The following is a 26,034-nucleotide window of genomic DNA, read 5'->3' as shown; positions in this document are numbered from 1 at the left end:
GCCATGTCCGCACCCTGGATCCAAACCAGTGAAACCCCAGGCCACTGACGCAGAGCCTGTGAATTTAACCACTTGGCTGGCCCCTTAAGCCAGCTCTTGATGCCATTAAGGACACATGCTCTCTTCACCATCACCCCCACTCTCTGTGCGGAAGCTCAAGGGTGGGACCAGGAAAGAAACAACCAGTTGCCTCTGGTCAGTGGAAAAGGCCACCATGAAGGTCTCCACTCTGGCTCCCCGAAATTCTACCTTTATGAGACTTTTCCTTTAGCCTCACTGAGGGCTAACGCCCAGCCACGAGGGGAACACCTCCACGTATTCAGAACAGTCTTCAAAGAGAATGGGAGTTATCTCATGATTCAGCCTCTGCCTCCTGCTGCTAAAGATTCCGAGCTCAGTGTGGGGTTCAGCCACGGTGGCTTTCTTCAGTCAGACACCTTGACCTGGAAGATCCTCTCCCTGTGAGCTGTCAACTTAAGTGCCCTTGGGCACAAGCAAAGTGCGTGACCAAGGTGGCCAGCCCACTGCCAGGCGCCCACAGACACTTCTCAGGGGAAATTGGAGGGGTTCTGCTGCATCCTCTCTGAGAGGCGGAATCAAGTCTGATGCCCACAGCTGCTGTGGCTTTTGAAAAAGAAAATGTTCTACTTAGAGCAGCCTTGGTCCAAGAGGTTTCAAAACTGAGTGCTGTGTACTGCTGACAGGAATGCAAAATGGTGCAGCTGCCACGTAAACAGCATGGCAGCTCCTCAAAAATTTAAACATTTGATTTGTTTACCAAATCACCGTATGATGCAGCAACTCTGCTTCTCAGTACACATCCTAAAGAATTGAAAGCAGGGATTTAAATATTTGCACACTCATGTTCATTGCAGCATTATTAACAATAGCCAAGAGATGGAAATATCCCAAGTGCCCATCGATAGATGAATGGATAAACAAAATGTGGTACATACATACAATGGAATATTATTCTGCCTTAAAAAGGAAGGAAATTCTGACACATGCTACAAGATGGATGAAACTTAAAGATATTTTAAGTGAAATAAGCCAGACACAAAAGGGCAAATATTGTATGATTCCACTTATATGAGGTACCTAGATTAGTCAAATTCATAGAAACAGAAAGTAGAATGGTGGTCAGTAGGGGTGGGGGAACGGGGAACAGGGAGGTACTGTCAGGTAGGTATGGAGTTTCTGTTTGGAGAGATGAAAAAGTTCCAAAGATGGACATTGGTGATGGTTGCACAACAATGTGCATATACTAAATGACACTGAACTGTACACGTCAAAAATAGTTAAAATGGTAAATTTTATGTCTACTTTACCACCAACAACAAAAGAAAAAAGAAATGAATATTGTGTTTCATGCAACAGCTCTTGCTGGTGAAGCTGTAAGAACTGGAGTGATGTGCACACATTGGACTGAATGTCTTTCCTGACCAGAAAAAGTGGGGCTCCTTTGAACAAATTCCGAAGGGACCCAGGGACTCGGTCCAGCCTCTCCTGAGTGTGAGTTTTTTTGGTTTTTTTTTAAGATTTTATTTTTTCCCTTCTTCTGCCCAAAGCCCCCCGGTACATAGTTGTATATTCTTTGTTGTGGGTCCTTCTAGTTGTGGCATGTGGGACGCTGCCTCAGCGTGGTCTGATGAGCAGTGCCATGTCCGCGCCCAGGATTCGAACCAACAAAACACTGGGCCGCCTGCAGCGGAGCGCGCGAACTTAACCACTCGGCCACGGGGCCAGCCCCCTGAGTGTGAGTTTTTAACTCATAATTAGAAAAATAGCCACCTAGAACTGAGTCCCACCTTCTAGGGCCTGGATTCCTCTTCACACCCCTCCCCTCTGTTCAAGCTGCCAAGACTGGAACCCTGGCACAGACCAGGGAGTGCCACCCTGAGTCTGCCCTTCCCTTTCCTGCCTCTATCTGCATATTATGTTTGGCAAGACCCTTCTCCAGCGAGAACAGCTCATGGAATATTTCCAGGGAAGTTTCATTGTTTGGGTTTTGTTTTTCAGGAAACCAGAACCCCAAAATGACTGGCCAGTAATTGCAATAGATATAAACACTTAATAAAAATGATGTATATATATTATATAAAAAAAAAAGATGAGGAACGTTCTTCTTCACCTGTAGAATAAATACCTAAATATCTCAGGGAAACACATGAATTTGGGAGGAAAAACTAGCCATGTTTTCAAAATCAGTTTGAAAAGTGCTAAACAGTCAGGAAAAGCTATGATTAAACAGGAAATTAAATTTCCTCATTTCTTTCACCTCAGGCACTATACCATTTTAAAAGCATTCCTTGAGCTATAAGTAAGATATAATTGCTATATTTTTAATCTTACGTATTCACAGGCTCAGCAGGTTGACCTTAAAACAAAATAATAAAACACAAAATATAAGTTACCAAAAAAAAAAGGTTGAACCACATCCGAGCTTCATCAAGAGGGACCAGGAAGTGCGTCACTCTGCACCACTGCCAAAGTCTGTGTTTCCCTTGGTTTCCCTTTGACATCACACAGTCTGACACTCTCCAGGACTCTTGGCATGACTTAGAATGGTTCCACGTAAGAAACATGATTAAAAATTCCAAAGGGGTAGACCATGGGCTCAACAAGTAATTTAACACACTTAAAAATGGTTAAGATGATAAATTTTATGTTATATACATTGTATCACAATTAAAATTTTTTAAAAAGGTAATTTAACAATGGGGTCAGGGGAGAGTTATAGTCGATTAAAAAATGTTTCACGCTGTAAAATAAAATTTTAAATGCTTCCTTCAAAAGTTCCTAGAAAGGAGACAGCGCGAAGCTGCTCCTGTGCAGATAATGCTGACTTCGGAGCGCCAGAAGCTCGTCTACAGAGAAATGTAAGCAAGCCAATTTAAAAGCCTGTCTTGCATCAGGCAAATGGTAAAATATCGGCCTGTCTTCTTTCTGGAAGTCAGCCATCTTTATAATGATGCTCGTTTCATGCCATAAAAGCAAAGCTGCACAGTGAGTAAGACAGGCCAGGTGGCACAGCTCGAACACTCATTAAATACTTGCCAAGGGATACCAATGGTGCCCTTCGGACGAATGAAAACAGAACAGACACTGAGTAACAACAAACCGGCCAGGACTTCCCGCCTTAAAGTAGGCCACACAGTGATGGTGGCGAGCGTCACGCCTCACCTGAAGTGGCAGTGACTCTGCCACCGTGCCAGCTTGGGAGGGTGGGGGCTGGGGATGGCAGGAGACAGGCGGAGGAACAGGCATGTGAGCAAGGCCCCCCAGAGCCCCTGCAGGGGGTGGGGAGTTCACAGGTAAGCAATGAGGTCAAGCTTTTGTTTAACTGGAGGAGTGACAGCAGTACAACTCCTTTGTAAACAAGACGCTTCCTCCTCAGAAAGGTCACCGACTGAAATATCACCGCACTGCGTTCAGACGGTCTGCGGAACCCTGACAGCAAAAGTGCAGGGCAGCGCCCCCCAAGAGTCCACTCTCATCGCGTTACAACATCCATGTCCTGGATCCAGCTCACAATAAGGCCACTAGCAGGGCCTCTGCTTAATTTGACTTTCCGCATCAGTTAGAGATCCACTGGAAGACATTTTTTTCTTTTAAAAATTTCCTAAAACTATTTTCTCTCTTTTGAATCATCTTTGCCTTACTCTTGCAGCTAACAATCACTGACCCTTTCTGAGCCAATACCGTGCTGCTTGGGCAGGAGAAGAACCAAAGGGTGAGCAGATGCTACAGGGATTTTACAGGGCACTGGCCGAGAGGTAAGGGCGGGGAGTGTCCCAGGCCAGGCCTCAGGGTGGGCACAGTGGGCCCCTGACCTGCGGCTGGCACTAGCTACGTGTCTGTGGGAAGACTGAAGCCTCGGGCCTTGGCTTGGCACTTTCAGAACCTCATTTTTTATCAGCTGAACCAGAGTTGGCTCTGCTGCGGAGGGAATGCTTTGCTGGTCTAGCTCACAAGAGGGCGACCAGAGAGGCAATGGCGGGGGACATGATAAAGAGCACAGGCTCAGAGTCAGCTGCAGTGGGGTCTGAGTCAGGGCTCCCCCTTTCACCAGCTGTCCAGTCTGTCACAAGTTCCCTGACCACAGGATGCTCCATCTTCTAACTGAAATGTGCTGCTATCTACTCAAAGGTGGGTCATGCGGATCAGCCTCAAAAAGTGGGTGAAATATTCAAGGTCTCCATTCCATTTCCACTGCTGCAGTGTATTAGGATTAACACTGAATGCACATGTGCACACATGCGTGCACGCATACATGCACACGCAACACAAGCACCCGGGTCTGTCCCAACCCTTGCTTACAATGACTTGGGAATCTGCATGCTGGGTGAGAAAGCTTCTTAAAACACAACACAACAAACTCGCTGCTATCTCAGAGAAGGCAAGCGACAGCACACGTGTTCAAGTATTGCTCTAATTACTTTTCCCCTTCTGAATTCATTATAACATTTAGATGGTAAAGGCCACTCACTCTCACCACTAACACCCATTTTCCCTGTCTTCCCATGTAGAAACTTTGCATGGCTGGCTGTGATGCTCTCCATGTTTCCAGATTTTACTCTTTTTCAGGCACAGTGCACCCCAGCGCTCCCTGACATCCATATACTCCCACCTCCAAAGTGGCCTTCGCAGTGGCGCTAGCTCAGCTGAAATACTGTCCACGTGACGGAGAAGCCTCAAGAAAGTCTGAGCTTCAGTGTCTTCAGCGGTAAAAGGAGCTGAATGGCACCAACTTTGGAGGGTTATAGGTTTGAAAAATAATGATTGACAAGCATATAACAGGCTCACTAAAAGGTATCACTATTTTTGGGGGGGCTACGGGCCAGTAGGCTCAGAAATGATGGAAAATGGCAGGCGACGAAGGCAATTGAGTTCTATTGGGAACCACCTGTACAGGCAAGAAAACGAACGTGTGGGGCAAACGCGCCCTTCAAAACATATTCTAAACCCTGAGTCACACACGATGCTGAGAATACTGAAACACTTAAGAATTTATAATCACAAACCAGAAGACCTAGTAAAATAATCATCCCATGAAGATATTAAATGATGCAGTGTATGAAAATGTTCTTTTTCTGCTTTACACATTTTAACCCACATACAAAATATTTAACAAACAAACCAACCAAAGCCTACTGTATGGAAATCAACTTGTTAGAGCCACAGGAGAAGGAAGAACATCTTGAGGATGGAGTCTCATTATTTGTAATGTTCTGCTGGTAGAACTCAATATTCTTCAAAATTCACACCCAGGAGAACAGAACTGGCACACTCAACAGAGACTAAATGCTACCCTTCCACACAGAGCAGCCTTCTCTAGAGACCTCCCGAGAGGCCCTTCCCAATCCTCAATGCCGCAGCTGAATGGGTTCAGAACGGCCGTTTGCAGCTCAGGACGCATCCTCCCAGGGCGCTCTGGTTCCACCACCCGCAAGGGCCTCAGGCACTGGGAGTGTGCGACCAGCAAGTGCAGCATCAGCACCAGAGTAATTCATAATGGAATGTAATTCGGAGTCGCGGGTTGGGAGGCAAAGAACACACCTCCCCAACACTGCATCGCCTGCTTACTCTGATCTCAGTGTGAACCACAGTCCTCCTCTTTGCTTTTCCTTTGCTTCCTTGTCCCCAGAGACAAGCCATCTGCATAGAAGCAGTGACAGTTGAAGAATAAGCTCTCAGTGGCTGGGAGGGAAAGGGCCGCCAAGAAGGCAGACAGGAACAGTGACCAAGGCACGAAAGCCTGGCTCTCTCCAGATGAATTCAAGCCCCAAGTTGGCTCTTCTCTCCAATATCCAGCAGCTATAAGACGGGCGGGGACACTCAGAACCAAGAAGCAGAACACATAACTTGCATAAAGCTGGCACTGGAAGAAAACAAACTCCTCAAAAATACATCGGAAGTTCCGTACTTGGGACAAAACCTCTGCAGACGGGGAGACAGAAAATCCCCTGCAGTTACTCTATAAAGACCCTGGTACCAGCCAGAACCACGCCAACACGGACAGCGAGGGCGCGGACCAGCATGAGGACACACAAACAACCTCACTGTCCAGAAACAAGTGTCCTCGCATCAGCCCTCAGAGGAAACAGGCTCTAAGGGGTTAAGGATGGTCCAAGGTCGCTGGCTCAGTTAAGAAGCTTTTGGCTGTAAGGAATATGATATCCAACTATACAAGTCTAAAGGAAGAAATTCCCCACGTCACAACCAAAAGTCTAGAGCAGTGGTTCTCAAACTGGGGCAATTTTGCCCCCAGGGGACATTTGGCAACGTCTGGAGCCATTTCTGGCTGTTATAACATGGTGTGTTTGTGTGCGTCCTACTGGCATCTAGTGGACAGAGGCCAGGATGCTGATAAACCTCCTTTGATGCACAGTTCAGCACCCCCTCCCCATCACAGAATGTCAACAGTGCAAAGGCCGAGAACCCTTGGTCCAGAGGAGCATTATTTCTGCATTCGGTTAATGCGAGGTCTCAGTGGCATCCTACAAGGACCCAAGCTTTTTCAGGCTTATTTGCTTCCAACGGTGAGTTGAATAACCCTCAGCCTTTTCCTCTCCTGGCCTCAGAGTTGGTCCCACACAACAACAGAGAGGAGCAAAAAAATCAGTGTTTGTTCCTTTCCTGTCTCTCTGCATGAGAAGAAATCCTTTCTAGAAGCTGGCCTGCCATGTCTTGGGGGTCAGGGAAGGTCATGTGCCCCTGTCTACATTAATCCCCGCCTAAGAAAATAGAATTACTAAGATCAAGTCCTAGAACAACATCTACCGCTGGGGCTGGGAGACGGGGGCTACCACTCTGTAGCCCATCGCCACCTGATCCCCAGACAAAACTGGGTTCTCCTGACAAGAAAGAAGAGGGTGAATGGCTCTTGGGCGGGCAACCAGCATGTCTACCCCAAACTCAGAAGTAAGTGGTGAGCCTGAACGTGAATCCAGGTGCTCTGCCGCCAAGCTCAGCATTCCTTTATTCCACATCTGCATCAGCATATCTTCCAACATATTTACTTCCAAGGCCTATCTCAGGTGTTGGCAGAACCTGGCTTAAGTCAGTAATCACCAAAAGCATGAGTCAAATGTGAGGCAGAACTGCATTGCTTAGAAAAAAAGCAATTCAGCACTTTACAAACTGATCAGGTAGTGAAATGACAGACATGTCTTGCTATATAAAAATAAGTTATTAAGGCAGTAGATAAGGAATAAACTGATCCTTGACGAGACAAGCAATATGATGGAGCCAGCAGGGGTGCACGGATGGTGAAACACTAGAGGCGCTGTCAAAATTAGTGTGTGCCGCATGGGGGCAGGGACTGGAACTGTCCACCCAAAGCATGCCCCCCTTCTCCTGTGGTAAGGATTGTAGCGGAGCCACGGCTGCTGGGCCAGGGGATATTTTTCCCCCTTGAAGATATGAGTGGAAGTAACACATGCCATTAAGTCTATGCCTGCTCCTACATGCTCTTCCCTCTTCCTGTGGAGCAGAATGGCAGTGAAGAGAGCAACTCAGAAAGCCAGTGTTAAAGATGGCAGAGTCCCTGGAATGACCACATGGAAGAGAAGTGCCCAACCTGGAACACCATGCTGAATTGATACATGAGCGAGAAACTTCAATCTTATTGGCGGTGGTGAATTTTTGGACTTCTTTGTTACAGCAGCTAACATTACTGTAACTAATACATTGATAGTATCATCATTTAACACTGTTTCAGAAAATGTAGCAAAATATTAGGAAAAAACACAAATTCAGTATTGATTGATGGCTTGCCTGACTACCTGAAGAACTCAAGACAATCAACTGAAAAAACTCAGAAATAAATTCATTAAGACGGCCAGTTTCCAAATTCTGTAAGTTGATAGTTTCCTACATGCCAGCAACCAGTGAAAATATATAGTGGAAAATAATCCCATTCAAAATAGCACAAATACATGTATAAAATATCTAATATATTTAAGAAATAGGAAGTACTTACATAAGAATAATTAAACTCTTAGGGACATAAGTAAATACTTTTTAATCAATGAAGGGAACTACCACTCCCAAAATATTCTGAAATTGTTACCTAATACCAATCAACACCCAAAAGATATTTTTTAACTCTACAAATGATTCTACAGTTCATCTGGAAGAAAACAACCTGGGAATGGCAGAAAAATTCTGAAAGAGAAGGGTGGTTAGGTTAGTGTAGAGAACCTGTCCCGCCAGATAAAGACATTATAAATTACAGTCACGTGTCACTTAATGACAGGCACACATTCTGAGAAATGCATCATTAGGCGATTTCATTGTTGTGCAAACATCACAGAGTGTACTTACACAAACCTAGATGGGACAGCCTAACTACACACCTGGCTATGGTACTAATCTTATGGGACCACCATCATATATGTGGTCCATCATTGACTGAAACATTGTTATGTGGCTCATGACTCTACAGCAGTTTAAAGGCTGTGGCCCTGGCACCAATGCAGACAGATTAGTGGAACAAAATAAAGTCCACACACAGACTCATGCGTCCAAAGGTGTAACTCTATGACCAACGACACAGCAACTCCAACTCTGACAATATGCCTTGATAAAAACAGCCATGTGCCGAAAGACATTCATTAAAGCTTCATTTAGAATTATGAAAAACTAGACGTGAACTAGTCCAGCAATAAAGGGCTTCTAGATCTTGTCTACTCCTATACAAACCCCCCTCCCTTTTGCTCTCACACACACACAACCGAGAGAGCTATGAACTGTTCAACCTGTCCTTTTTTGCCCCCTTGTTTCATCATGAGCATTTTTTCATGTTAGCAACTACAACTCTACTTTATTTGGGTGACTGCATATCTCATCATACTGTTGTATCACGATTTACTCCACTGCCACTTCCCTATTGAGGACGGTCATGTCTAACATTTTTGCCATTACATATAATAAAACAGTAAAGATTCTTATAGTTACCTTTGTGTTGTATTTCTATAGGGTTAAAACAAATTTATAATAATCACATACTAACTCTCTAATCATTAGTTATTTGGGAAATGCAAGAGTCACTAACACTGGCTGAAATAAAAAGACTGCCTATACCAAGTACTGGTGAGGGGACGGAAGAAATGGAGTTCTCGTACACTGCTGGAGCGGTGGAAAATGATGCGATCACTTTGGAAACTGTTTGGCAGTTTTTTTTTAAAGTTAAATATATACCTACTGGAAGCAACCCAAATGTCCATTAACAGGGAAATGGATAAAAAAAGAATGTATATCCATGGAATCCTACTCAGCAGTAAAAAGGAACGAACTGTCAATATACACAACAACCTGGATGACTCTGAAAATAGCTTTGCTCAGTGAAAGACGCCAGACGAGAAAGAAAAGAAAAGATTACATGCTGTATGATTCTATTTATGTAAAATTTTAGAAAATGCAAACTATAGTGATAGAAAGCAGATCAGCGGTTGCCTGGGGATGAGGGCTGAGACGGGAGCGGGGGCGGGGGGAGGCATTACAGAAAGACACAAGGAAACTTCTGGAGGTGATGGAGACAAGTCCCTTATCTTCATGTGGTGATAGTTTCACAGGATATACATATCCAAACTCATCAAACTATACACTTTAAATATGTGCAGTGTTTACTGTATGTCAACAAAGCTCTAAAAAAAAAAAGGGGGAAAAGACCATTTAAAAAAGATAAATGGGAATGCCTATATTTGGCTCAAATACAAGCTTGAATATTGGTGTTCATGTCCAATCAGTTGTCCTTTTTGGAAAAATAGCTAAGTTTAACTTTTTCCTTCTACATTAGTCTGCTTGGGCTACTGTAACAAAATGCCGCAGACTGGGCGGCTTAAAGAACAGAAATTTATTTCTCCTGGTTCTGGGGGCTGGAAGTCCAAGATTTAGGCGGCAGCTGATTCGGGTCTCCTGGTTTGTGGACGGCTGCCGTCCCGCTGTGTCGTCTCCTGCAGGAGGCAGGGCTCGCTCTCTCCCTCTTCTTTTACGGCTGGCCACAGCCCTATCGGGTTAGCGCCTTACTCTTACGACCTCATTTAACCTTACTTACCTCCTGAAGACCCTTGCTCCAGCTTCGGTCACACTGGGGGTGAGGGATTCAACACAGGAATTCAGGGGGAGACACAATTCAGTCCACAGCACCTTCCTGACCCCAGCCTGACATCAAGTTTCTAGTTTCACAACCTTTGTGGCAGAATTTATAAAATGTACGGAACCACAAGCCCCTTCCCCTATCCATAAACTCAATTCTGCCAGACAAGCTTCTGTCATTAGATTATTGGAGGAATAATTCATCCGTCCAAATCTAAACTATTTCCATCCCTCCAGCAGATGTGAAAGGAAGAATGATGAAAATATCCTTTGCTTACACACAAAATAAGGAGACTATCAATCAGCGAAAGTATACCAGGCTCCTCTCAGCAAAGAGAAATGCTCTTCCCAAAAGGACCACGTCAGCCTACGGTGTTTCAAGCAGCTCTAACAACCCTGAATCAGCAAAGCCCTTGCCAATTCTCAGCTCCTTCTGGACAACCTGGGGTAGGATGTGAGCAATAATGCCCTCTGAGGCCCAATGTGTCACTTACCAAAAGAAGGACAACAGAACCGTGGCAAAGGGTCTGGCAGCCTTTGCCACATGTTAGGCATCAGAGTTCTACCTGACGTCCTACTAGCTGCACTGTCTAAGTTCTGGTGCCAAGAAAATCAGAACCCTGCCAGAGACACATGGACCTTGTGCTTACCACTCTCTCCTGCAAAGAGGTACAGGATCTACTTTATTTAAAAGTGAACGGAGTCAATAATTGCCAACAACATCCTTTCAATTTGGTCTCTTCTCTGAAGGCATTAAAACCCACATCTTTCTAATATGACCGTAACACTCTACTTGTCTACACTCCCCAACTTCTACCCTTAAGGTCACCGTCCCAGACGGCAGCACAAGGTTGCTGGGAAATGACTAAACTAATGCCCCAAACTGAGCTATCATACTGTAACAGATGGGGCCCTAAAGTGAGGTGACATGATGGACCCAGGCATCATGGAGGCTGAGAGCCGCAGTTCATAAATAAGGAGGCAGACAGGGGCTCACGGCCTTGCTCCAGGTCACTCGCTCATCAGGCTGGCCCAAAGGAGCAGTGATCTAAACCATGTCTCAGTGCAGGGGGAAGAGGTTGGGGAGGGCTGAAAAGGAGACACAGGGGAAAGCCCGACCTGGAAGGATGAACCCCCCTGAAAGCCACCCCACAAACAGCCCCCATAAAGAAGCTGGTGCAGTCAGATGGGCACGAATCATCAGTGCTATGGTCTGAATGTCTGTGAACCCCCATGTGATGGTATTTTGGAGGTGGGGCCTTTGGGAGGTGATGAGGTCATAAGGGCAGAGTCCTCATGAATGGGATTAGGGCCCTTATAAAAGAGACCCCAGGGAGCTCCCTCACGCCTTCTGCCATGTGAGGACATAACAGAAGATGCCATCTGTGAACCAGGAAGAGGGCTCTCACCAGACACGGAATCTGCCAGTACCCTCATGCTGACGTCCCAGCTCCGAGAACTGCGAGAAATAAATTTCTATTGTTTAAGGCCCCAGTCTGTGGAATTTTGTCATGGCAGCCCTAGCGACCTACTACAGATCCCAAACTAAGGAGGCTTTATCTGAACTAATACTGCTTGACAGAGAAAAGCAGTTGACTAGGGCTAGGGTAAAATTCAGGATCCAGTTCAGACTCATCGAGTTTTCAGGCAGAAGTCGTCTTAGGGCTGATCTGTAAAGGGCCAGAGCAGTTCACTTGGTCTCCGAGCTCCAGCCCACGATCTTCCCACAATACCACAGCGCTAAGCCCGAAATGCCACAATAAAGAGGCTCTGCTTTAAAAAGGAGGCGTGTGTAATTAAGTGGTAAGACGTTAGAAGCTGAAGCATGTAACAACACCCGAGACCTCTGACTTCCCCTGCTATTCACGTCACCTGCTTTCTGGTCATTTAGTAAAACAATAGGGTATTGAATAAAAGCAGCCAAAAAATGTGGTTCACTTAGGACCATTATGATATTAAAAAAAAAGTTTTAGTGATAAAGTTGTTAAATGTACAGAGTTTTACTCATTTCTACTATCCTTTATTTCCATAATCAAAGTTGTAATCCAGGCTTGGTACAGCGGTTGGGTTCATAAGGGCTCAAAATGTACTTGATTAAAATTTATCTAAAAACAATTAAGGAAACACGATAGCTTGGAGTCTCTGATAAATAATTAAGCAAAAATTACCCTATTCATGTTGATATACCTAAAAACCATAAAGGATAAACTTTTCTCTAATACAGAAAAATTCTAAAAATGATACTGAAAGTTTAGCAAATTTAAAAAATGATGCAGTTAGAACTTGTCTTTGGTTGCACAAACCAAGACCTTCTGGGGCTCGGTTTTCTCATTTGTCAAGAGTTGAGCTCTCTGAGCCCCTGTTCTGAATCTATGGTTGATGTTTTATAATCTAGCACCTACCTTAATTAGAAAGCATCCTGAACTAACCTTTTTATACTACAGTATTGTTTATATTTGCATTATAAAGAGTTTTTACTAATTCATCACTTGTCTTCTCACTGAAATTTCTGTGTACACACGAGTCCAAAAAATCTGGCCATCACTAGAGCCTTAAGAAAATCCTTTATTCACATCAACTCCTATCAGACAGCCCTGAATGCACAAGTTCTGTCTCCCAGACCTAAGTAATCACTAAGCCGATGGGGGCTTGCTCCCTCCAGCACCTTCCCAACCCTCCACGTCCAGTGACTCTACTCTGATGCTAAAGCTGCCCACTGCCACCCAGAAGCTCCTACCTCAGGCTCACTCTCCACGAGGCAGCCAGAGGGATTCTCCTAACACCTAAGGCAGCAGTCCCCTCGCTCAGAGCCTTCCTGGAAGCTCAACGGCTTCCCCTCCATCGCAGAACCAAACTCCGTGATCTGCCCTGGCTACCTCCTCCATCTCCTATCACCTCTCCACCCCAGCCACACCTGCCCCTACTGTACCTTGGACACAGGCCCACGCCCCAGATGGCCTCCCTGCCAGCTCAATGGCGGCATCCAGGCCTGTGCTCAAAGCTCAAATGTCACGTTAACAGAGAGCCATCTCTGTCTGAACTAGCACACCATCTTCCTTCCTCACCACCCCACTTCCCCGGGTTATTTTTCCTCTTGGCATTCAGCACCCAACATCACATATTTATTCATTTCGTCCGTCTTCCACCAACAAAGCCTTACATGCTAAGAGGGCAGGAACTTGGCATTCAATGCCATATCCCCAGCACCTTGATGTTTGATACAGCTTGCTTCTAGCACTGTATCAGTCTGCTAGGGCTGCTGTAACAAAGCACCAAACATCGGGGGCTTGAACAACAGAAATGGATTGTTTCACGGTTCTGGAGGCCAGAAGTCTGAGATCAAGGCGTCAGTGGGGTTGGTTCCTTCTGAGGTTGTGAGGGAGAGGCTGCTCTTTTTGCTTCCGGCCGTTTGCCGGCAATCTCTGGCTTTCTCTGGCTTGTAATTGCGTCACCTAGATCTCTGCCTTCATCCTCACATGCTGTCTTCCCTCCATGCATGTCCATCTCTGTGTCCCAATTTTCCCTTTTTATAAGGACATCAGTCATACTGGACCAGGACTCACCCTAATGGCTTCATTTTAACTTGATTAGTTCTGTAAAGACCCAATCTCCAAATAAGGTCACATTCTGAGGTGCCGGGGGTTACAAATCAATGCGTAACAACCACTTGGCAGCCGTATCACGTCGGGCAAGTCAGTTAACCTTCATCAATAAAAGAGGGCAAACAATTGCACCTACCTCATCTGGATAATGAAGACAGCGCCCCTGAGAGCAAAGAGGTGTATCCCTGTCCCCGTGTGAGCCAGACAGCCACTGACATGGAAAAAGCTCAAGAGCGTGGGCTCTGGAGCCAGGCAGCCAGGGTCTGAGCCTTCCCTTTGCCACTTGCTGGCTCTGAGTGGCACAAGTTGCTTAGCCTGAGACCAACCTCAAGATATGCTGTGCATATTTTACAAGAATGCATGTCAAGTCCTTAGCACACAGTATGCTATGAATGTCAGCTGCCGTGGGCAGGGCCGAGGGAGGGACAGATGGTGTCACCCTCATCCCACTGATACCTTGCAAATTTTTCAAGGGGGCTGCTCTCACTCACTGCCCAATCATAGCAGCAGAGAACAGGAAACTTGAGCCGCAAAGAGGACACGGTGGGATTACAAGGAATTGGGTACCAATTTTAATAAAAAGTTGTCTTTTAAAATTTTTATCCAATACTACTCATATCCAATTGCCTATAGACATCACACTGGGACACCCAGCAGAGGCCATCCCAAAGTGAAGCCCTGCTCTCCCTGCCCACCCCATGGGGCTGGCTCCTCCCGTCTCCCCATCACATCCTTGAGGCTTCTCAAGCCAAAAACCTGGGAGAAAACCTGTGAGTCATACTTGACTCCTCTTTTCCCCTTATATGCCTCCTCCAATCCACCAGCAAATTCTGTTAGTTATTCCTTCGAAGTATATTCAGAATCCAAACCCTTCTCCACTGGCCCACCTATGTTATGGCAACAGCTCCTAAATGGCCTCCCTGTTTCTGCCTTGCCTGACCCCCATCTCTTTCCTACCCCCAGCAGAGCAGCTGGAAATGGTTCTAGCATGCTACAGGGGAAGCTAGATCATGCCCCTCTGCTCAGCACTCCCTCAGGGCTCCCCCGAACTGAGAAGTCGCCGTCAGATTCCAGTTTTAAAGAACCTACAAGATTGGATGCCCTCCCCATCTCTTGCCTCTGTGGCCTCGTCTCCTACACTCTCTCCCTCTCTCTTCGTGACAACCTCACTGGCCTCAGACACACCAGAACCTCTATACTTGGTCAAACGCACCTTCTCAGCAAGGCCTTCCTTGATGATCCCATATAATATCACAATGTCCCCCTAACACTCACCGCCCCTTCCCTTCTTCACTGTTCCCAGGACACTCACTGCTATCTAGCACCCCATGTATTTTGTTTATCCTCAGCTTCCCCCGATCCCCCCCAGAAAGTGGGGAGCATCTTGTCAGTTTTGTTCTCTGCTATACCCTGATACCTAGAACACCAGCTGGCACATCGTAGGTGCTCATATTGCTAGTGAATGAATAATGGCCAATGCTTTAAAAACTCCTTAAAGAGGGGTTCAACCGTACTTGACAACCTGCCTTTCAAAAGGTGAGTTAAAATGATGAGACGTTTTAGGAATTTTTTTCAGATATATTGAAACAAAGCCTGTTTAACAGAATACATCATTGCTCGAGAACTGCACTTACCAAGGTTATTGTTTTACCTAGCTCAAAACGCATGTGTTCCTAAATAAATGGAAAGACACCTTGTGTTCACGGATTGGAAGACAATGTTGTTAGTGTGGCAACACTCTCCCGGAGATTCAGTGCGATCCCTATCCAAGGCCCACTTGGCTTTTTTTTTAAAGATTTTATTTTTTTCCTTTTTCTCCCCAAAGCCCCTCAGTACACAGTTGTATATTCTTCGGTGTGGGTCCTTCTAGTTGTGGCATGTGGGACGCTGCCCCAGCGTGGTTCGACGAGCAGTGCCATGTCCGCACCCAGGATTTGAACCAACGAAACACTGGGCCGCCTGCAGCGGAGCACACGAACTTAACCACTCGGCCACGGGGCCAGCCCCCCCACTTGGCTTTTTTGCAGAAATTGAGCAGCAGATCCTAAAATTCACATGGAATTTCAAGGGATCCAGAATAAACAGAACAATTCTGAAAAGAATAACAAAGTTGGAAGACTCTCACTTACTTACTGTAAAGCTTACTAAAAAGCTACAATAATCAAAACATGTATGGTATTGACATAAGGAGAGACACACAGATCAATGGAAAAGAAAGGAAAGTTCAGAAATAAACCCATCTATCTACGGCCAACTGATTTTCAACAAGGGTTCCAAAACCCTTGAAAAGAAGAGTCTCTTCAACACACGGTGCTGGGACAACTGGACTTCCACATGCAAAAGAGTGAAGCTGGAGCCCCACCTCACACCACGTAAAAAAATTAGCTCAAAATGGATCAAAGACCTAAATGCAAAAGCTAAAATTATTAAACTCTCAGAAAAAAACACAGGGGCAAATCTTCATGACCTCAGATTGGTAATGGTTTCTTAGATATGACATTAAAAGCACAAGCAATAAAAGAAAAAATAGATAAATTAGACTTCATCAAAATTAAGAACTTTTGCACATCTAAGGGCGTTAGCAAAAAAGTGAAAAGACAACCCAAAGAATGGGAAATAAATATTTGTAAATCATATATCCAATAAGGGCCTGGTATCTAGAATATATAAAGAACTCTTACAAACCAACAACAAAAAGACAAACAACTCAGTTAAAAAATACGCAAAGTGTTTGAATGGAAATTTCTGCAAAGAAGACATACAAATGGCCAATAAATACATATCTATATGAAATTATTAGTCATTAGGGAAATGCAAATTAGAACCACAAGACACCACTTCACACGCACTAGAATGGCTATCACCAAAAAAATAAAAAGTAAGTGTTAACGAGGATGTGAAAAAAATGGAACCCTCATATGTTGCTGGTGGGCATGTAAAGTGGTGTAGCGGCTGAGAAAACAGTTTGGTGGTTCCTCAATAAGTTAAACATAGAATTACCACATAATTCAGTAATTCCACTCCTAGATATATACCCAAGACAGGTGTTCAAACAAAAACTTGCACACAAATGTTCACAGCAGTATTACTCACAAGAGCCAAAACGGAGACACCCAAATGCCCACCAACTGATGAATGGATAAACAAAATGTATTCTATCTAGGGGCTGGCCCCACAGTGTAGGGGTTAACTTTGGCACGTTCTGCTTCAGTAGCCTAGGTTTGCAGGTTTGGATCCCGGGTACAGACCTACACCACTCGTTAGCCATGCTGTGGTGGTGATCCACATGTAAAGCGGAGGAAGATTGGCACAGATGTTAGCTCAGCACTGGTTGTCCTCAGGGGAAAAAAAAATGTGGTCTATCCATACAATGAAATATTATTCAGTCATAAAAATCAATGAAGTACTGAAACATTCTACATCAGGGGCAAACCTTGGAAACATGCTAAGTGAAAGAAGCCAGACACAAAAGGCCATATATCGCACAATTCCAATTTAGATGAAATTTCCACAGACACAGAAAGTAGATTAGTGGTGCCAGGGACTGGGAAGAGGCAGGGATGAGGAGGGTTTCCTTCTGGGGTGGTGACAACGTTCTGAAACTAGATGGTGGTGACGGTTGTGCAACATTGTGAATGCCCTAAAAGCCACTTAATTGTACACTTTAAAAAGGTTAAATGGTAAATTTTATGCAATGTGAATTGTACCTCAACAAAAAAATAATGAACACACCTCCTCCCAAAATAAGTATGCTATTTTTAGATTCCAGGAGAGTCAAGTACTAAAATAGTGAAACATTTAGAAGAACCTGAATCTGCCTAAATCCCATTTCAGTGCTTCTCTCTTTCCCCTAAAAAAGCAACCCACCTTCATGCAAGATGAGGAATATTATCTTTAGCTTGAGAATTCCTGAGTTAGGGCTCCACGACCAAAGAATTCCCAAGCTCTTATTTGCTGCTTTATTACACTGGTCCATCCCAGCCAGCACCCAGCCACAGCGTTCTCATGTCGTAAATATACCTCGCAAGAGACCACGCAGTTTTTGGGCCACCAGCTGTAACAACCGCCTCTCTCCACTGTCTGATAGCCATCTGTGGGTGCTGATGCGGCTTTCTGGCGGTTGGTGCTGGACTGCTGCCCAGGCATTACACCCGGGGTCAGGCTGCTGGTATTCTTCACCCTCCCCCATTCCTTGAAGAGGTCAATGGAGAAATCCTTTCTCTTCAGTGATGTTTGTTAGAGCCCCCACTGCGTGTGACCCAGGGAGTGGAGATCTGCAGGGCAGGGCAGGGCACCTCCCAACTCCCACATGGCACTCGGGCTCCAGAGTCACACATCACAGCCAGGGGCCCTGGGCGTGGCCTCTTCGAACCCAGACATCTTCTACCTATAGGTCATAGTGGTCACCTGAGGGCGTGGGGATTACTGTGTCATTCTCCTTCTGGGAAGGATGAGAAAATACATTGGTCCCCTCTAGAGAACACAAGGTTAAGCCCACATGTGAAGAGTTTTGGTCTTCCTAGACCTGACCTCTTTCCCCTCCTCCAACACACACACAATTTCTGAACAGATTTCAGTATTTATTTCATCCTTTATTCTTCCGGAAGTTACCAATCACCAGTAAAATGGTCAAAAAAGTAGACCAAAGAAGAAAATGCCATAAAAATCCTAAGCAATACGTGAAGAACAATTAATCTTTGAATAACTGACTGGATAATTTTAAAGTTGATCTTGCTTAGACCTAAATATGACTGAGAAAAAGACTGCTCAGCTATTCCAGTGACAGTATCCACACGATGATCCTACACTCAGAAAAAAAAGCTGGAAGGAGGGAAGGACTCTGAGAGGTTAACAGTGGATAATGCTGGGGGACACAATTACAGGTGGTTTTTCTTATCTGCATTTTCTAATTGTTATCAGAATGTAGTGTATTAATAAAAGGATAATTCCTCGAAATAATAAAAAGACAGCTGGGTCCCTTCCTCCACTCAATCAAAGCACTCTGTGCCTCACATACCTTGTTGAGCTTGCCCAGCGAAGATATGAGATCGGCCCATTCAGTCGAGGACTCAAAATTTCTTAAAGCCTTTTCAATCACTGAAGAGTAATTTCTGTATCGGTAATCAGTGGATAGTTCTTGCTCTTCTGGATCCATCTTACATTCTTGCAGCAGAGAAAGTATCTAAAAGTCAATCAAAAAATAAACAAATGAGGCAGCTATTCAAGGACACAAATGGTTCCCAGCCCAGAGATACAGAGGAAATGAGTCCACAACACTACTGGGCACAAACTCCCTTGGCAATCCAGTTCAAATATTTGGCAAGGCTTCTGGGCCAGGCACTACAGTAGATCAAAGATAAACAGTTCCGGCCCTCCTGGATTCTGACAGAGACAAATGGATGGAGTGGCAAGAAGCAAAAATACTAGGGTTCCACTTAATTGACAAAATTAGTGCCAGGAGTGAAACTCATTAGGCGGCTGACTATACTTTGTTGCCAATTGGTAATTCTGAAAGATCATAAGGATGTAAGAGCGTAGTGTCTGACAGTATCATTGTCAGAAATGTACCATGTGTCTGTTCAGTTACTAAGCTCCAATTACCCTCCAGACCCTCTGACCAGGAGCTGCCCCGATGGCTTTGTCCTCAAAGTGTAGAGTCTGCGTGTAGGTGATTACACCAGGGCCCAAGCAGTCATCATTTTATTCTTCTTGCTCATGTATATTCTCTGATGGATTCTTTTATTTTTTCCTGCGGCTAGATGCATTCATTATATATGAACCACTACAGCTATTGCAAAGCCTGAAATGTAGACGGTCTAATGCCAACTCCAACAGCAACCATATCCTTTTCTTTTTATCCCCAATGTGACAAAAGAAAACAAAGAACAACAGGGGATGCTGTTGTTCAAGATCAAATGCACTGATTTGACCTTGTGAAACCATCCATCATTTATACGTTATCATGTACAATACAAATGCATGCTTACATCAAATTGTTTTTACTCCATCACAAAAAAAAAATCTGAAGGTCAACTCATCAGTCTATTCAAACAAATTATAACTCTGAAAAATATTCCATGAGATACAGAAATGTTGAATTGTTCTCTTGGTCTGTCACCTAGTTCCAGGCTTTGGCACTTTCTCAAAAGTAATGCCTTAGGATTCTCACTTGCCTCCCTTCTTTAGTCTTCATCTAATTAAGATCTATTTAGAGTGTGGCAGGCACCTACCCCAAAACCCCTTGTCTCTCTTTTTCATACTAAGGCAACCCTAATTTTGCTCAGGCAGCACTACAGTTCCCAGCCTCCCTTGCAGCTAGGTGGTCATGTGACAGCTCTGGACAATGGGATGTCAGTAGAGGCTGGTGGTGGGGACTCCAGGAAAGCTGTTTGAAAAGAGGTGGACTCCTCTGGCATGGGCCTTTTGTCCTTCACTCTTCCCCTTCTTTTGTCCTGGAACAAAGGTTTGATGCTGGAAGTGAAGCCGCATCTTGCAACCAAGAGGATACGCCTCCTTTTGTGCATACGTGAAAAGAGAGAAGTTGAGACCCTGGATGGCTTTAAGAAGGCATCATACCAACCCTGGATGCTCTGCCTCTGGACTTAAAGCTTTCTGCACGTAGCAGCTCATTTGTTTAAGCCACCGTTCAATCAAGCTGAACACAAGCCTGGCTGATATACAAGGCTAATTAGTATTTCACTAGTACACAGTCTGAATGGAGAAATGCTCAGGAACGTGATATGATAAAATACACTGAGCAGGCTGTAGTTTGCTAACCAAGTTGCACACAATCAAATAAAAAAGCAAACATGAAAGGTGAAAGAAACTGAACTGTAGGTACAACGATACGTTCTTTAAGCTTGAATCTCTCATTTATTGGCCACAGTGAATTTGCAAGAATCCTCTGATATCTTCTACTTCACTTTCTGATCACTCTTGGCCTGCTCCAGTCCACTCAAGGCCACCACAACTTTCGTGTTGCCAACGTCAGGGGACTCTTGTTTCCTTACAGTACCTCTCAGTAGGATGGGCAGCAGACCCCTGGCTCCTTCTCACAACAGCCTTCTCTCAGCCCACCACTCCTCTGGCCCACCAGCCCTGCACTGGTTTACTCTTACCTCTGCTGTGCCTTCCCCTTTGCAAGCTCAGCCTCCTCTAGCTGACTGCCAGATGTTGGCATTCCCTGGCACTAGGCTTGGGCCTTCTTTCTTTCTCTCTTTATCCTCGGTGATCTCCCCATTCCTCTAACTTACAAATACCATCTTCATGCTAATGACCCACGGATTTACAACGCCTGCCCAAACCTCCCCGAGGTCCAGATTCATGCAAATGTCTACTTGACTTCTCCTCATGGATGCGGAAAGTGTCTCAAAGTTAGTGCATCCCAAACTACTCTCGAGTGCTCATCAACAAAATGTGGTCTAGCCATACAATGGAACGCTATTCGGCAATGTGAAGGAACATGGAACAGACACGTGCTACATCACGGATGAACCAGGAAAATACACGCTTGGTGGAAGAAGCCAGTCACAACTGCTACATATTGTATGATTCCATTTACATTAAATGCCCAGAATAGGCAAATCCTTAGAGATGGCAAGTAGATTAGTGGTTGCCTTGGGTGGGGAGCAGGAACACGGAGTAACTCAAAATGGGCACAAGGGATCTTTTTATGGTAATGGCAATGTGCTAAAATTGGATTGTGGCAGTGGGTGCATGACTCTGTAAGTTTACTAAAAATCAATGAATTGGACACTTGAATGAATGAATGTTATGGTCTGTAAAGTATATCTCAATAAAGCTGTTTAGAAAAACCCTAAACTCTCAATTCCATCTGTTCAGCATGCTCCGTCTCCTGTCTTCTTTTCCTCAGAAAGCGGCCACACTACCCACAGGATCTGTGACATCACCCTGGACTCTTCCTTCTCTTCACCTGCCACACTCAACCCAAGACCTGCTGGCTCCTCTTCCAAAACACCTGTGGACTCGATTGCTCACCATCTCCACTGCTCCACTGTGCAAGCTTACAGAGGCTTCAGAGTGGTCCTCCTTCACTCTCGCCCCTCTCCAAAGTATTTTCACACAGCGCTCCAAGAATCCTCTTACAACATAAATTAAAGCACATCCCCACCATGTTTAAACTCTTCCCACTAAGCTTACAATAAATCCAGACCTCCCCCGCTTACCCCGTGGCCTACAAGGCTCCACCCATCTTTCTCTCCAAGGCACTCTGATTGTCCTAAGACTGACTCCTTCCACAGAGCCTTTGCACAGGCTGGATCTTTCTGCAAAAATATCCTGTACTTTGCATATGCACCCACATAGTAAGATTTCCTATTCATTCTTGGGAAGGCCTGTTCTTCTTTTCTGAAATAATAGCATTCACATTTTTTTAAAACATTAAAGATGGTAACAAGAAGCAATAGTTTATTTTGCCAAGAAGTTGGTACATCTAAATAGTCTGTAACTTTTTTTTTTCAGGACATTTACTGGTCTGAAATCCGGTATCTCTGAACCATTGCAATACTCCATGCAGTGCCTGCTCACTACATTAAATGTCTAAGCACTGGGGAAAGAAACATGAAGAAGACAAGGTTCCACTCTCATAGTTCATCGCCTAATGAAAGAGAAAATATCTAACTATATCAATTTATCATGGCACACACAGTGACAGTATGGGCTGAGGTTAAAGTGACGCTGGCAAGAGCAAAGGACAGGGGCTGGCCTGGTGGAGCAGCAGTTAAGTTCGCACATTCCGCTTCAGTGGCCTGGGGTTTGCCGGTTCAGATCCCAGGTGCTGACATGGCACCGCTTGGCAAGCCATGCTATGGTAGGCGTCCCACATATAAAGTGGAGGAAGATGGGCATGGATGTTAGCTCAGGGCCAGTCTTCCTCAGCAAAAAGAGGAGGACTGGCAGCAGATGTCAGCTCAGGGCTAATCTTCCTCAAAAAAAAAGAGCAAAGGACAGAGGAAGACCACCCACCAGCAGAGGAGTCCTCCAAGCCCACAGGTGTGGGTGGGTAGTTAGCAGAAAAACAGCTTCATCAGCAATAACGTGTGTGTATAGGAGGTGGAGTGGCAAAGGGACACCACTGCTTGTGGCAAGGGTGTTGGCCAGGTCAGAGCAGGTAACTAAAGCAGTTCAATGCTACTGTTGGCTATATGAAGAAACTACTATTTGGTGTAACTAATAGCACAGGCAAGGAGTCTGCAACGTTTCATTGGAGCAAAGTCCTTTATTTCAAAATATGGGGCATTCGATACTATGTTACTAAGCAAGCCTTGTGGGTGGGCTTGGTAAATTCATCATTTATGCATGCATTTATTTCATGCAACACACAAGAGACCTATGAGATGGGTATTAGCCTTAAGATGAGGATATTGGGAATCAGGCCCTCCAGAAAGTTGCCTGAGTCACACAGCAAGCAACTGGCAGAATTAGGATTCCGGCTCAGGTCAGCGAAATGCCACAGAACCTTTACTACATTATGCTGCAGGTAAAGTTAATAGTTCTGACAATGATCTTGCAATCTATCCTGAATACCTTTTCTGTGAGAGGCTCAATAGCTGGGTAAAACTCACAAGGGTTTTACGGCCTACTAACAATTAGATACACAAGGGAGTAGTCTTATAAACAAGTGTACTCCACCAGATGTATCCGCCTTAAAACAGAAAATGTCAGCAGGAAATCTCCCGCCTTATCCATTCTTATTTTCTTACAAAAAATAAGTTCAAGTGAAAAATCAACTGCCAGATCCGAAAGAAGTTAATTGTAAAGATGTTTACATGAAGGAATGTTTCTGAGTTAGATGAAAAGAAAGTGAAAAATGACAAACAGCCATCCTCCCATGAACAAGAACACTTATCAACAGATGATGACCCTTCGTCTACAGAACGGAAACACTCCTCTGCAACTGGTTTAATCAACTCTAGAGCACATTATTCTGAATTTGGTCTTTCAGAGCGGTAACGAAATTTTAGCGGAAAAAATTTAAGACACTATCGGGAGCAGGCTTTGGAGGAAGGGGAAGGGCCTCCATCCCCTTACCAAAAAATCCTACAAAGGTTTTCCCAAGTGTAGGGCAGCTGTCCCAAATTAAGGAAACACCTGCAGGTAACAGTCTCTGTAATCAGCCGCACTATGAGTTGCTAAGGGCCATCCACGCTGGCAGTAGCCGGCAGTCCTGCAGGACGCAGGGGCCAGGCGGGCAGAGCGCACACACTGCGACTCGGATCCCTTCTCCCAGGGGCAGCGTGGGAGACTTTGGGGGTCTTCCCTTAACAGGAAAGCCCTAATTTTATAAAGGTCCCCAGCCCTCCTGCCCGATCAGGACTGCACAAGCGAACAAAGGCGCAGCTTGTCCGCCGTCTGCCCGCCGAGGTGAAGGGTGGGCGGGCCGTGACCCACCTGACCTCCACCTGCCGGACCAGAGGCCGCGCCGACACGGCGAGGGCGCGGTCGCACTTCCTCCGCAGCGGGAGTCGGCGGAACTGGGAGGGGCCCCACCAGCCTCCCGGGCTGCCCCTCGGGGGGTACCGGGCCGGAGCCGACGCCCACGCGCGGCCTCGCTGGGGCCGCCCCCGCACTGCAGCAGTGCGCGCCGCGGGCCCGCCGCGTTCCAAGGGGCTACCTGCACCCCGACACCACCCGAGCCCTCGCACCCGGGGGAGAGCGCCCATGCTGCCTCGCCGCTCGCGGGAGGCGACGCCCCGGCTTCGCCCGGCGGCCGAGGGTGCGGGCCGGACTTACCGGCGGCGGCGGCAGCAGCCCTTCTCGGCAGGCGCGCCCGCGTGCGGTGCGGAGAAGCCAGCCGCGCTGCGGCAGGTACAGCCAGCGGCTGCGGAGGCGCGGCCGGGAGGGGACCGTGGAGGAAGCGCCGCGCCCCAGGCCGAGCGGCCACGGCTCCGGGGGCAGGGCGGGGCCGGGAGGCGGACCCTCGGCGCGCGGGGCGGGACCCAGGGAGGGGCCTTGGTGAGGGGCGTGGCCGAGAGTGGGTCTTCGGGAGGCGGGGCGGGACTGGGAGGCGGGCCCTCGGCGCCAGGGGCGGGGCCGAGGGAGAGCCCTCTGTGCGTGGGGCGGGGCCGAATGCGGGCCCTTGGCGCGAGGGGGCGGGGACAAGGGCGGGTCCTCGGCGCGCGGGGGTGGGGCAAGCTGGGCCCTCGGCACGTAAGGCGGTGCCGAGGGCTAGACCTATGGGGACAGGGCGGGAAAGCGGGACCTGGGCGGGTAAGGGCGGGGGCAAGGATAGAAGTCGTCCGCGGGCCGGGTGAGGCTGGGAGCGAGCCCTCGGCGCGAGGGGCGGGGCCAAGGGAGAACCCTCGGTACGTGCGGCGGGGCCGAGGGAGGGTCCTCAGAGGGCGGGGCGGGGCGGGGCTGGGAGGTGGCCCTCAGCGCGAGGGGCGGGGCCAAGGCGAGCCCTCGTACGTGGGGCGGGTCTGAGGGCGGGTCCTTGGCGGGGCGGGGCTGGGAGGCCAATGGAGGACATCGGTGTGGGGCGGAGCTAAGGGAGGATCCATGGGGGGGGGGCGGGGCTGCGAGGCGGGCCGTTGACTTGGGGGGCGGGAGGCGGGTCCGGGGCGTCGGCTCCAGAGCCCGGGACTCGCACCCCCCAGTCTTCCACAGCTTCCCCGCCGTGGGCGTCGCTCTCAACTGCAAAAACTAGCTCCCGCCCTCGCTGCGGGGCTGCTCCTGGGAAGGCCTCCCACAGGTAGGCGCAGTTGCTCCGCCGCTCACCTGGGGTTCCCCCGACACGCCCAAACGGAAGGGGACATCAGTGAGTGAATCAGCCCAAGGAGGGGCCTTGGAGTTACAGACAGGGAGAACAGTGGGACCCGTGGCACCTGGCTCACCCCATCCTTTCCATCGGGGCCACATCCAAACCCTTGGGGTGGAGGCAGAATGAACCCTTCCGTACACGCTTGGGCGGCTGGTTAAGATGCTCTCGCCCCCATGGGCCGCACCTTTCCGACCCTTGGAGTCAGAGGAGGTGAGGGAGTTAATTCTGGAGTGACTTTCGTTATGTGGGTTTTGGCTCACAAAGGAGACCTCAAGTCAACTGTAAAGAGCGTTAATATTTCCAGATAAACTCCTTCTTGTCATCCTTACGAGCCTTCGGACCTGGACAGTTCAGACCCACTCTACCTGGCCTGACAGCTGCAGGGCGAGACGCACCTTGAAGGCTGGGTGTCGGGCGGAGTTCGCCTGAGCATCCTGATTGCACCAGCTGGGGCTCGTAGCCAACCAAAGCAGAACCACCTGTTGACTGAGGTTGTAATTTCTGTAGAGGCTTCTACCCGTTTAACCCCTGACAGTCTCAGAAATTTTCAGA

General features: G+C 46.9%; 1 protein-coding gene across 1 annotated transcript in view; it reads right to left on the bottom strand.

The window, feature by feature from the left end:
- LOC124231298 (protein dopey-2) overlaps positions 1-24,606 on the bottom strand; it is a 98,065-nt gene extending 73,459 nt beyond the window's left edge. Inside the window, exons 1-2 of the mRNA XM_046648009.1 lie at positions 24,456-24,606; positions 18,721-18,885 (exon numbers count right to left, since the gene is read on the bottom strand). Of these exons, the coding sequence (XP_046503965.1) occupies positions 18,721-18,858 (138 nt within the window). The 5' untranslated portion in view covers positions 18,859-18,885; positions 24,456-24,606. The remainder of the gene's footprint in view (positions 1-18,720; positions 18,886-24,455) is intronic.
- Positions 24,607-26,034: the final 1,428 nt, after the last annotated feature.

This window comes from Equus quagga, chromosome 21, assembly GCF_021613505.1.
Source record: "Equus quagga isolate Etosha38 chromosome 21, UCLA_HA_Equagga_1.0, whole genome shotgun sequence".
Classification (NCBI taxonomy): domain Eukaryota; kingdom Metazoa; phylum Chordata; class Mammalia; order Perissodactyla; family Equidae; genus Equus; species Equus quagga.
This window is presented reverse-complemented; position numbering and strand designations above follow the sequence as displayed.